Source organism: Mauremys mutica, chromosome 24, assembly GCF_020497125.1.
Source record: "Mauremys mutica isolate MM-2020 ecotype Southern chromosome 24, ASM2049712v1, whole genome shotgun sequence".
NCBI lineage: Eukaryota > Metazoa > Chordata > Testudines > Geoemydidae > Mauremys > Mauremys mutica.
Window position 1 is genome coordinate 13,302,549 of NC_059095.1, and position 12,433 is coordinate 13,314,981.

Below are 12,433 nucleotides of genomic sequence, written 5' to 3' on the forward strand. Positions count from 1 at the left end.
CTTATATTTAGCTCAGACACACTGTCTATCTTTCTCCAGACCTGAGGAAGAGCTGTGTGTAGCTTGAAACCTAGTGACTTCCACTAACAGAAGTTGGTCCAGTAAAAAAAAATATCACCTACCTTGTCTCTGTCATATCCTGGGACCAGCACGCCAGCGACAACCCTACAAACATATATAATAGGCAGCACACCGTTTTTCTGCAGTAGGCCCTTACTGGCCATGCTTTCTCGCAGCCCTACCAGCGCACCTCAAGCTTAACATGCAACTCTGTCATTCTAGTCCTGAGACTTTCCTGAGCAGATTGTCCCATCATGCAAATTATGCCGAACTGTATTAGCTTTGTGATGTAAGAGCCTGTAAGGACTGAACTAAGACATCCAAAACAAGTGCAGCACACCACTATGCTACCTACTGCTATAATGGAAATTGCCATTTTGAGATGGAATGCAGAAAAAACCCAGCACACATTCCCTGTTACAATGCCTGTTGCTAAGCACAGGAACGGTATTTTCTGTCTGGTTTTGTACATAGCCTAGGATATTGTTAATCTTCAATAGGCAGTACTGGATTATTCTATGCTCTAGGTATCCTTTTTCCTGACAACTAGCAAAGGAGGAACAGGCATTAGAAATCAGAAACAAAGGAGGAGGATCCACTCTTACTGAAAGCTGCTTGGGCAGCTGCTCTGTGATGTTCGTTAAGAGGGTGTGTGTAGGTTTCTGGGCAGAGAGCAGGATAAGATGAACATTCCTGTCTCCTTGGAGCAGAAGCCCTTTTGCCAGAATGCCAACTCGCATTACACCTTTCAGAATTCGGGGTGCAGTTTCTACTGTCCTGTTGAGGAGAGAAGTCATGGGAAAACATCAAACAGAGCTATCTACATTGAATCTGAGCCTTAAAATCTATCACAGGGATCCCCAAAATATCTGAAAAGCAGAACTAAAAGGCAATTAACAATATCATTAAGGCTACTGAAGTAAATTGCTGCACTGTATTTGTTAAAACAGAAAGACACTGAAATCTCCATGCAATTCTTTGGTTCTGCTGCAGCACAAATTCATTGAAGCAGCTTTAGTGGTAGGCCCACTATGAGTTACTTCACAACACGTTTGCCTTTTGATTGTAATTTTGAAACCTTTAACTTAAACCTAAATACAAGAACTCTCCAGAACTCTTCTTTAAAATATTACATTGAAATAGTGTAAAGATTTCACTACCACCCCAGGTCTAACAGTTCAGAGGGGAGACTATTTTTGTTTTACTACTTTTTAAGTGACTATTAAGTGCCAAGTGGACAGCTGGAACATTTTCTGCAGGAATTGGATATCACTGTAACCCTTTTTAATCTAGCTTCAACCAGTGCTACAGGACCGAAAACAGAATTTAAAGCCACTAAGTAAGGAAGCCGATTCTGTATGTATCGCAAGCTCTGTGATCTCTACCCTCACCAATGCTTAGGCAAACAAAATACAGATGCACAAATGAGAGTGAGAAGAGGATTCCTTTTTGCCATTTTTAAACTCTCATTTTGCTGATGTGGCCTCCTTACCCATCCCCTTCGACAGACTGCAGCTATTCTGGGATGACGACTTCCCCAGCACTCCAAAAGTGTCAACCTCATCTTGCCACAATACTGCACCAACTACCTATGGAAAGAGGCTATGCAAGTTTGTTACCCCCTCTCTTCATCATCATCATCATCATCATCTTCTCTGTCAGATTCTTGCTCTGTCAATGAATCAGAGACGAGCTTAAGAGCACGTTCAGAATGGGAGACGACCTTCTGGATGGCCTGCAGCTCCTCTTCTGTTGGGTAGATGCTAGAGTGCTTTGTCATGATGTGACGGTCATCAGAAGAGTCTGGACGTCTAGTAGGCTGAGAGATAGAAAATAACAAACTTTACTACCATCTGGGGGCTGAGAAGAATTAAAAACAGTTACCTACCTTTCATAACTCTTGTTCTTCGAGATGCGTTGCTCAGGTCCATTCCATTCTAGGTGTGCGCGTACCTATGTGCGCAGCTGGAGGAGATTTTTGCCTGAACGGTATCCATAGGGCCGGCTGTGGTGCCCCCTAGAGTGCCGCGCTCGTGCCGCGGTATATCAGGCGCCACCGGCCCTGCACCATCTCAGTTCCTTCTTGCCAACATTCTGACAGAGGGGCAGGAGGGCGGGTAATGGAATGGACATGAGCAACACATCCTGAAGAACAACAGTTATGAAAAGTAGGTAACCGCTTGCTCATATCAATTCCATTCTAGGTGACTCACAAGCAGTATCAATAGATGTGGGCTCAGAGTTCACCATCAGGCAGCTTGTAGCACAGCTCTGCCGAAACCAGCGTCATTCTGAGCTTACTGGGTCAATGGACAGTGTGAAGCGAATGTGTGGACAGACAACCAGGTCACTGCCAGACAGATCTCCTGGATCCGCACTTGAGCGAGGAAGGCTGCCAAAGATACCTGCGCCCTAATCGAGTGAGCCGTCAGTATCGGTGGCGGGGGGCACATTCCTTAGCTCCTAGCAGTAGCGGATACAGGCTGTGATCCACAATGACATTCTTTGGGGAGACACAGGGCAACCTTTCATTCTGTCTGTGATCACCACAAACAGCTTCGTAGACTTACAGAATGGCTTCGTTCTATGTAGAAGGCCAGAGCACATCTGACGTCCAGGGTATACAAATTGCGTTCCTCATCTGTCTCGTGGGGCTTAGGACAGGGGACCAGCAAGTATATGTCTTGACCAGTATGGAACTAGGAGACGACCTTGGGCAGAAAGGCTGAACCTTGTCCTTATAGAAGGCCACGCAAGGTGGTTCAGTTGTTAGCACTCTGATTTTGGACACACAATAGGCTGAAGTTATGGCATCTAGGAAGGAAACCTTCCAGGAGAGAAGCAGGAGAGAGCAGGAAGCTAGAGGCTCGAAGGGGGGACCCATGAGCAGTGACAGCACAAGACTGAGGTCCCAAGGGGGTACTGGATCCCAGACATGCGGGTAGAGGTGCTCCAGGCCCTTCAGAAACTGTGCCGTCATAGGGTGGGCGAAGACCAACCTGCCTTGAAATGGAGAATGGAACGCCAAAATGGCTACCAGGTGCACCTTGACCGAAGACCGTGACAGGCTCTGGAGCGTAAGGTGCAACAGATAGTCCAGATGTCCCGCAGTGGGGCCTCCTCCACACAGATGTGACGATCCGAGGCCCAACATGCGAATTGCTTCCACTTAGTCACATTGGTAGCTTGGGTGGAAGGATTCCTGCTGCCCAGCAGGACTTGCTGGCCACCAGTGGAACACCATCATTCCTTTCCACTCACCCACGTAGCAGCCAGGCTGTCAGTGCAGTGCCGCCAGATTTGGGTGCAGCAGATTGCCATGGTTCTGGGACAGCAGATCTGGTCAAAGAGGCCACTGCCGGGGGGTGGCTGCCAACAGACTCAGCAGTATGCTGAACCAGTGCTGACGAGGCCACAGGGATGACCTTGGCCTTATCTTGCTTCACCTTCAGGAAGGTCCCATGGATCAAGGGCACAGGCGGGAAGGCATACGTCAGTGCTCCAGACCACAAGATCAGGAAGGCATCCGACAGGGAGCCCTTTGTCCCCGCCCTGCAAAAAGCAGAACACGTGGCACTTCCTGCCTGGACGCCAACAGGTCCAACCTGGGGACTCCCCCACCTGCAGAAGATCAGGCTGACTACCTCTGGATGGAGCGAGCCTTCATGGCAAGATAACAGGATTCTGCTGAGGCGATCTGCCAAGACATTTTTGGCCCCCAGCAGATGGGCGGCCACCAGGTGAATGGCGTTCCTCACGCAAAAGTCCCAGAGTCTGAGCGCATCTTGACAAAGGGCCGAAGACCTGGTGCTGCCCTGTCAATTGATGTAATATACCGCGGCGGTATTGCCTGTCAGGACTGTACCACTTTGCCTTTCAGGTGGGGCAAGAGAGCCTGACGGGCCAGTCAAACCGCCCTGAGCTCCCTTACATTGATGTGGAGGGCCAGGTTGGATTGTAACCAACGACCCTGGGTGTTGAACTTCCTTTTATCTGTTTTAAACCTCTCCTTCACACAGCGCGCAGTCAACCCGTGGAACTCCATGCCCAAGGAGGTTGTGGAGGCTAGGACTATAACAGGGTTTAAAAGAGAACTGGATAAATTCATGGAAGTTAAGTCCACTAATGGCTATTAGCCAGGAGGGTAAGGAATGGTGTCCCTAGCCTCTGTTTGTCAAAGGGTGCAGATGGATGGCAGGAGAGAGATCACTTGATCATTGCCTGTTAGGTTCACTCCCTCTGGGACACCTGGCATTGGCCACTGACAGTAGACAGGATACTGGGCTGGATGGACCTTTGGTCTGACCCAGTATGGCCATTCTTATGTTCTTAAGTTTCTTATGAGCTTGCCGAGATGAGCTTCCCATCCCAGATGCGAAGCATCCGAGATCAGGGTGAGCGATGGGGTCAGGGACGGAAAGGAAACTCCCTGAAGCACCAACTTCGGATCCTGCCACCAGGCCAACGACAGCAGGATATGGACTGGTACTGTGACTACTCAGTCTAGCAGGGGCCTGCTGAGAATGTAAACTGAGGCCAGCCACGTTTGCAGAGGCCTCATATGAAGAAGGGCATGGCTGACCACGTATGTGCATGTGGCCCAACAGTCCCAGACACATGTGGGCTGTAGCGAGCGGGTGGGATTGCATGTAGGGGATTAAGCCCACTATGGCCTGAAAACGTGCTTCGGGAAGAAAGGCCCTAGCTCGCGTGGAGTCGATGACTACTCTGATAAACTCTATGCATTGGACTGGCATGAACGTGGACTTTTCTGCGTTTATCTTCAACAGGTCCAGGTCGCTGCAGGTGGAACGCTCCAGATCGAGGCTCCTTTGTACCTGCCCTTGATGAGACAGTCATTGAGATATGGAAGGATCTGGACACACACACACACACCTTGGTGATGCCTGAGGTAAGCCACCACTGGCTCCATGCATTTCGCTAACACCCTGGGGCCGAGGACAGGCCCAAAGGTAGGAACGTGAACTGAAAATGCTGCCCAGCCACAATAAAGCACAGGAACCATCTGTGTCCCAGGAATATGGAGACATGGAAGTATGCGCCCTTTAAGTCGAGAGGACGTACCAGTCCCCTGGATGCAGGGAAGAGATAATGGAGGCCAGGGAGACCATGCGGAACTTCAACTTCTTGAGAGACTTCTTGAGGCCATGCAGGTCCAGGATGGGTCTGAGGCCCAATTTGGCCTTTTGGAACCTCCTCCACAGCCCTCAAGCCCAGGAGCTTCTTGACCTCCTGAATGAGGAGATGCTCGTGAGAAGGGTCCTTGAAGAGGGATAGGGAAGAGGTGGGACAGGGAAGAAGAGGGGCGGGAGGGCGGGTTGACCAAGAATCGTAGGGTATAGCCCCAAGTGATTATGTCCAGGACCTGGCGGTCCGATATAACCCTGGACCATGCCAAACAATAAGGGGAGAGGTGGTCAAGAAAAGGGCAGGAAGGATCCAGACAGATGGCTGGTGTGTCGCTCCCAGGTGCACCCTCAAAGTGAGTGCTTCTGACCCCCTTGGTGCTTCATTGGGCCAGGCTGCGCAGGGGAGTGGGACGACAAGTAGTGGAAGAGGCTAAACCCGGTGTCCTGCTTTCTTGTAGGTCCATGACAAGGCTGCCACTGTCGTGGAGGTTGGAACGGCTGTCTTGAAACCTGAGGAGAATGTATCCCCAGAGAGCGGAGAGTCACCTGTGTGTCCTTAAGGCCGTACAGCTGCGTGTACGTCTGGTCAGACAACAGACCAACACCATCAAATGGGAGGTCCTGAATAAAGGCCTGCATCCTGGGAAAGGCCCATGGTCTGAAGCCAGGAACTGCGCCTCATAACCACCGCTGAGGCAACCACCCGGGCAGCCGAATCGGCTGCATCCCAGGTCATTTCGAGGGAGCACCAAGCCGCCATGGTGCCTTCCTCCACCAGAGTTGCAAACTCCTGGGCCACCTCCTGGGGCATGGAGTCTTTGAACTTGAGGAGGGAGTCCCATAAGTTAAAATTGTAATGGCTCAAGAGGGTTTGGTGGTCCGCCACCTGAAACTGGAGGCTGGCCATAGAATAAATCTTGCGACCAAACAAGTCCAACCTCTTAGCGTCTTTATTTTTAGGGGTGGAACTCGTGGGGCCCTGCTTATCTTTCTCGTTGGCCGTTGACATGACCAACGATCCTGGTGGTGGGTGACTGTATAAGTACTTGAACCTTTTTGCAGGGACGAAGTACTACTTCTCCGCTCTTTTAGACGTGGACAGAATAGAGGACAGGTTTGCCAGATGGACTTGGTAATGTCCAGGAGCCCTTCGTGTACCTGGAGGGTGACCTGGTCTGAGGTGGCCACCAAGAACACATTGAACAATGTGTCCGCCTGCTCCTCCATCTCCTCTGCCTTGAGGCCCAAGTGCAAAGCCACGCTATGGAGCAGCGCCTGATGCTTCTTAAAAATCTCTGGTGCACTAGCTCTGGAGGGGCCTGTCACTGCTTCACCCGGGGAAGAGGATAATGATTGGACCAATGAGGGAGGTCCGCTGGCATCTTCCCCCGACGGGGAGGGTGGCCTTGGAGTGGGAGTGCTGACGGTGCCATGGATACCGACTTTGGCCTCTCTGATGTGGTGACCGAGAGTTGGCGAGAGTGGGGCAATGGCATAATGGGAACCCTCAGGCATTCCAATAAGGCCACTGGGTTGGCCATTGGCCTTGCTGCCAGGTTGGCCTTGATGCCGTAGATGCGCCCTCCAGAGCCCCTTCCCATTGCTGCCGGGACAAGGGGCTGAACTGTGCCTCCGATCCAGAGAAGCTGTCGCCCTCCTGTGACCACGGTGGGGCCTTCGGAGCCTGGGTCTGGCAACTACCAACCACCAGTGCTGGGAGCGTTCCGATCGGTGCTGGGAGTAGGGAGATTGTCGTCATGTTGGGGAGCGGCCTCGAGGTCTCAGCGACTAATTACATGACTCAGACTGGTACAAGGGAGATCATCTATGCTTGGGAGAGCTCCGGTGTGAAGATGGGGACTGGGAACATGGTACCGATGCTTGGTAATGATGGGTCAGAGACCTGGGCCGTGGAGATCAAGAGTGTGGCGACCTAGGACTCTGCCTTGGCTCTGGAGACCAGTGGCACTCGCTCAACTTCTGTGAGGCCTTACTGGCGGGCTTGCCCTTGGGGGAAGCCTTAGCCAGTTCCATCACCGAACATGGAGCCGGTTGTGGTGGCAGGCGCCGAGAGCTGAGTGGGTGGGTGTTGACTACACCATCAGCTTGGACCCTGTACCCCTCCCCAGAGTCAGTGGCAGGTCTTTTTGAAGGGAGGAATTCCCCAAGGCGGAGCCCTTGTGCAGGTCTGGAGTGGGCATAAGGCCCGAATTGGGTCCTTTTCCCATCGTGCTTTTATCGGGCTTGCCCAGTGCCAGGAGGAGTCCGATGCTGGAGGTGCGCTATGCACTGCGGTAGAAGTGCTGGGTGCTGTTTCGGGCTGAGCTGGCTCCGAAACTGGGCGCAGGGCCACCTGCATCAGGAGGACCCTGAGATGTATGTTGCATTCCCTCTGTGTTCGAGGACGAAAGTTCTTGCACATGCGACAATGCTCCTTCATGTTGAGCTCCCTGAGGCACTGTAGAGAACCATCGTGAGGGTCACTAACAGGCATAGGCCTGTTACACGGGGAGCAGGGCTTAAAATCCAGAGAACGGGGCATGCCCCACCAGGGGCAAAGTCCCCGCTGGGACCCACACTAACTGAACACTTCACAGCTACTTATCTACCAAGAAACAATAGAACTATTTACAACAAGGCTAAAACAGGAAAGGAACTGTTGGCCACTTGCAAAGCAAGGGACAGAGGCATTCTGACTGACCACCATGGGCGGTAAGAAAGAACTGTGAGAGTGCAGGGCCCGTGACGCCTGATATACCGCAGCATGAGCGCAGCACTCCAGGAGGCACCACAGCAAAAATCTAAGGCAAAAATCTCCAAAGACAGCACACATGGGCGCGCCCACACCTAGAATGGACTTGACATGAGCAAGCACTCAAAGAAGAATGAAAAAAATTCTTAGCAATGCCATCAATAGTAGACATCCTATACACGCTCATAACTACATGAACAGATGCAGAAGATTATGTGAAAACAATTAAAGCAAAGAAATTCCAGCAAGCAACTGGAATTTTGTCAAGTCTCAAAGGGTCAGGCTAGAAGAGCAGTAGGGAAAAACTTAGCTGCTGCAGAAAGTGAGGCTCAATAGGCGGTGTTCTTCCCTCTGAATTAGTATTGCACAAATGCTCCGTCACAGCATTAGGGGTTGCTGGATTCCAGGAGGTGAAATTTTATAAATCAGACTTTTAAAGCTAATGTCCTGACCACATGTGATGAATCCACAGCACCATCTGTGCCCTGTGGCCAGATCAAATTCCAATTTAGGTAGTTACATTCTTCCTCCCTCAATTACCTCTGTAATTTCAACAGGATAAGATATTTTTCACTTCCTATCCTGAAGTGTTGTGCAGCATTGTTATGCACTGAACAGTTGTCATGCTCCAACCTAGAGGAGGGTATGTTTCAATGCTGCGCAAGATAACCAATATGAGTGCTACATCAGTGAATTTGTAAAAGTAGGGGGATTTGAAGATTCATTTGGATGAAAGGCTTGATGCAGTTTCAGGATGATTAGTATATGGCACAGCAACAGGACCAAGACATTATTAGAGGGAGCTTAAATTTATACTAACAAGTGATTTTCCAAGTTCTCCAGCTGCAGCGGTTAATGAGCAATCTCATGCATTTTCCTAGCCAGCTTTCTCAAGTCATGCTGTATTCACATTGCTGTAAAGACCTCCCAATCCCAGCAGTGAGTATAGAACCAATCACTAATCAGATCCCCACATGTGGCACTTTGTAAAAATGTCTTTTTCTAAATATATCAGGTGGGTTGGCACAGAGTGACACCATACCCCATACCTAGAGGTTTGGCCCAGTCAGTATAGACAGATTAGTCTAAGAAGATTCAGTGAGAGCTGTAAATAAGACTCCCAGTTTCCAGTGATTAAGATAAATAAGGTTCCATGAGAGGTACCATTCTAGAGCTATATGCTTATGATTACAACCCCCCCCCCATTTACTAAAGCCTGCCTCACAGAATCAAACAAAAAGGAATCTGACCTCCACGTCAGACTGCCTGAAAAATGCTTGTTAAATGGTTTGAAAAGGACTAGGAAAGTATAAGAAGAAAATGCCGCTCGCTGTACAGGGGTTTTGTATGCAACAACCTTCACTTTAGTAACCTGCACATAAATGGGACATGTGTAAATGTACAGACAGATTACATTACCGAAGTATTTTGCAAGGCTGGCTAGTAATTTTTCTAATTTAAAAAGTGAATTTTCACACATGCATATTTTAGCTCCTGCTATTGTAATGCACCACCCACTCAAGTCCAGGTAGGGCACTGCCATATGGAATTCTCACAGCAGATCTCACGTGGGTGTGTGCGCGCACATGCACAATCATGTGACGATCTCTTGTCCCAATATAAAAGGTTTTTAAAAGAAGGGTGAGTGTCTTGGTGCAGGGCACAAACGGGTGGAGGGGAAGATACGCAGAATGTAGTGGTTTGAGCATTGGCCTGCTAAACCCAGGGTTGAGAGTTCAATCCTTGAGAGGGCCACTTAGGGATTGGGGCAAAAAATTGGTCCTGCTAGTGAAGGCAGGGGGCGGGACTCGATGACCTTTCAAGGTCCCTTCCAGTTCTAGGAGATTGGTATATCGCCAATTATTATTATTATTTTTTTTAGGTGTGATAAAAACTGAAGAGGCTTATGAGTTTAGGCATAGGGGGTTAAGAGGACACAAACAACTATTTTCAAGTGGCATTTTGTTGCTGAACATAAGGACAGGGCAGACAAATCGTACCCTTCGGGCTGCATAGTATAAACAACAAGTTAGTAATCTGAAGTTTATAGGTTTACCCTGCCAAGCAGTCCAACATTTCAAACATGCATTTGTCAAAAACGCTGCAACCAATTAAAAGAGTTAATCTGTGTCCATTACCAATTCCAAATTCTGGTGATGGGTTTTTAGGAGACACATAAGATTAATCCTGCAATACTCAAAGAATACACAAGGGAACACACATTCTAGCCTTGAAACAGAGTTTAAAGATGCCAGACTTCTTCACATTTCTCCTTCCAGGAACTGAATCAAGAGTTACCCACCAAGAGAGGAGGAACTGGCATGCCAGGTCTGCCCATAAGTGGGGGCGGATGCCAGTCTGCAGCCATCCGACGCCGCTGCTCTTCCCAGTATAACTGCTCTTCCTCTACCCGCCGCCAGTACATTTCCTCTTCATAGCGCCTGAACGGAAAGAGATTTTAAAAAAAGGTGCTACAGTTACATCAAGCAAAGATGAAATGCATTAGAATCATAGAATATTAGGGTTGGAAGAGACCTCAGGCGGTCATCTAGTCCAATCCCCTGCTCAAAGCAGGACAAACCCCAATTAAATCACCCCAGCCAAGGCTTTGTTAAGCTGGGCCTTAAAAACCTCTAAGGATGGAGATTCCACCACCTCCCTAGGGAACCCATTCCAGTGCTTCACCACCCTCCTAGTGAAATAGTGTTTCCTAATAGCTAACCTAGACCTCCCCCACTGCAACTTGAGACCATTGCTCCTTGTTCTGTCATCTGCCACCACAGAGAACAGCCTCGCTCCATCCTCTTTGGAACCCCCCTTCAGGTAGTTGAAGGCTGCTATCAAATCTCCCCTCACTGTTCTCTTCTGCAGACTAAACAAGCCCAGGTCCCTCAGCCTCTCCTCATAAGTCACGTGCCCTCCGTTGGACTCTCTCTAATTTGTCTACATCCCTTCTGCAGTGGGAGGACCAAAACGACGCAATACTCCAGGTGTGGCCTCACCAGTGTTGAAGAGAGTCAAGATATATCACATCCACCGCTTTCCCCATATCCACAGAGCCGGTTATCTCATCATAGAAGGCAATCAGGTTGGTCAGGCATGACTTGCCCTTGGTGAATTCATGTTGACTGTTCCTGATCACCTTCCTCTCCTCCAAGTGCTTCAAAATGGATTCCCTGTATACCTGCTCCATGATTTTGCCAGGGACTGAAGTGAGGCTGACTGGTCTGTAGTTCCCCGGGTTCTCTTTCTTCCCTTCTTTAAATGTGGGCACTATATTTGCCTTTTTCCAATCGTCCAGGACCTCCCCCGATCGCCATGAATTTTCAGAGATAATGGCCAATGGCCCTGCAATCACATCAGCCAACTCCCTCAGCACCCTTGGATGCATTAGATCTGGACCCATGGACTTGCACACGTTCAGCTTTTCTAAATAGTCCTTAACCTGGTCTTTCACTACTGAGGGGTGCTCACCTCCTCCCCATACTGTGCTGCCTAGTGCAGCAGTCTGGGAACTGCCCTTGTCTGTGAGGACCGACGCAAAAAAAGCATTGAGTACTTCAGCTGTTTCCACATCATCTGTCACTATGATGCCTCCCTCATTCAGTAAGGGTCCCACACTTTCCTTGACCTTCTTGTTACTAACATACCTGTAGAAACCCTTCACATCCCTTTAGGTAATAATTGGAGATATACCAATCTCCTAGAACTGGAAGGGACCTTGAAAGGTCATTGAGTCCAGCCCCCTGCCTTCACTAGCAGGACCAATTTTTGCCCCAGATCCCTAAGTGGCCCCCTCAAGGATTGAATTCACAACCATGGGTTTAGCAGGCCAATGCTTGCTAGCTGCAATTCCAGTTCTGCCTTGGCCTTCTTGATTACACCCCTGCATGCACTATCAATTTTTTTATATTCCTCCGTAGTCATCTGTCCAAGTTTCCACTTCTTGTAAGCTTCCTTTCTGAGTTTAAGCTCACTGAAGGTTTCACTGTTAAGCCAAGCTGGTCGCCTGCCATATTTGCTATTCTTTCTGCACTTTGAGATTGTTTGTTCCTGCGCCCTCAATAAGGCTTCTTTAAAATACAGCCAGCTCTCCTGGACTCCTTCCCCCCTCATACAGGTCTGTCTCATCTTACGCTGGGGTTACGTTCCGCAGTCAGTGCGTAAAGCGAAAATTGCGTATAGTCAAAATTACATTGAGTGTAATGGCGAGCGGAATCGTCTGCACTACAAAAAACAGTATTTAAATTATTTTCTCTTTTTTTTTGTTTTTTGCCGACCGCATAAAGTTGAAATCGTGCATGTTAAACGCGCCTAAGATGCGACAGACCTGTATTAGCTTTCCAGGGGAGTCAAAGTCTGCTTTTCTGAAGTCCAGGGTCCGTATTTTGCTACTCTCCTTTCTTCCTTTTGTCAAGATCCTGAACTCAACTATCTCATGGTCACTGCTGCCCAGGTTGCCACCCACTTC

General features: G+C 49.2%; 1 protein-coding gene across 2 annotated transcripts in view; it reads right to left on the reverse strand.

Moving 5' to 3' along the window:
• The window catches only part of ZFR2 (zinc finger RNA binding protein 2), an 88,805-nt gene that overhangs the window by 18,521 nt on the left and 57,851 nt on the right, over window positions 1-12,433 (reverse strand). For both annotated transcript variants that reach the window (XM_044998602.1, XM_044998604.1), the window contains exons 11-13: window positions 10,265-10,403; window positions 1,680-1,879; window positions 666-837 (exon numbers count right to left, since the gene is read on the reverse strand). In XM_044998602.1, coding sequence (XP_044854537.1) covers window positions 666-837; window positions 1,680-1,879; window positions 10,265-10,403 — 511 coding nt within the window. The remainder of the gene's footprint in view (window positions 1-665; window positions 838-1,679; window positions 1,880-10,264; window positions 10,404-12,433) is intronic.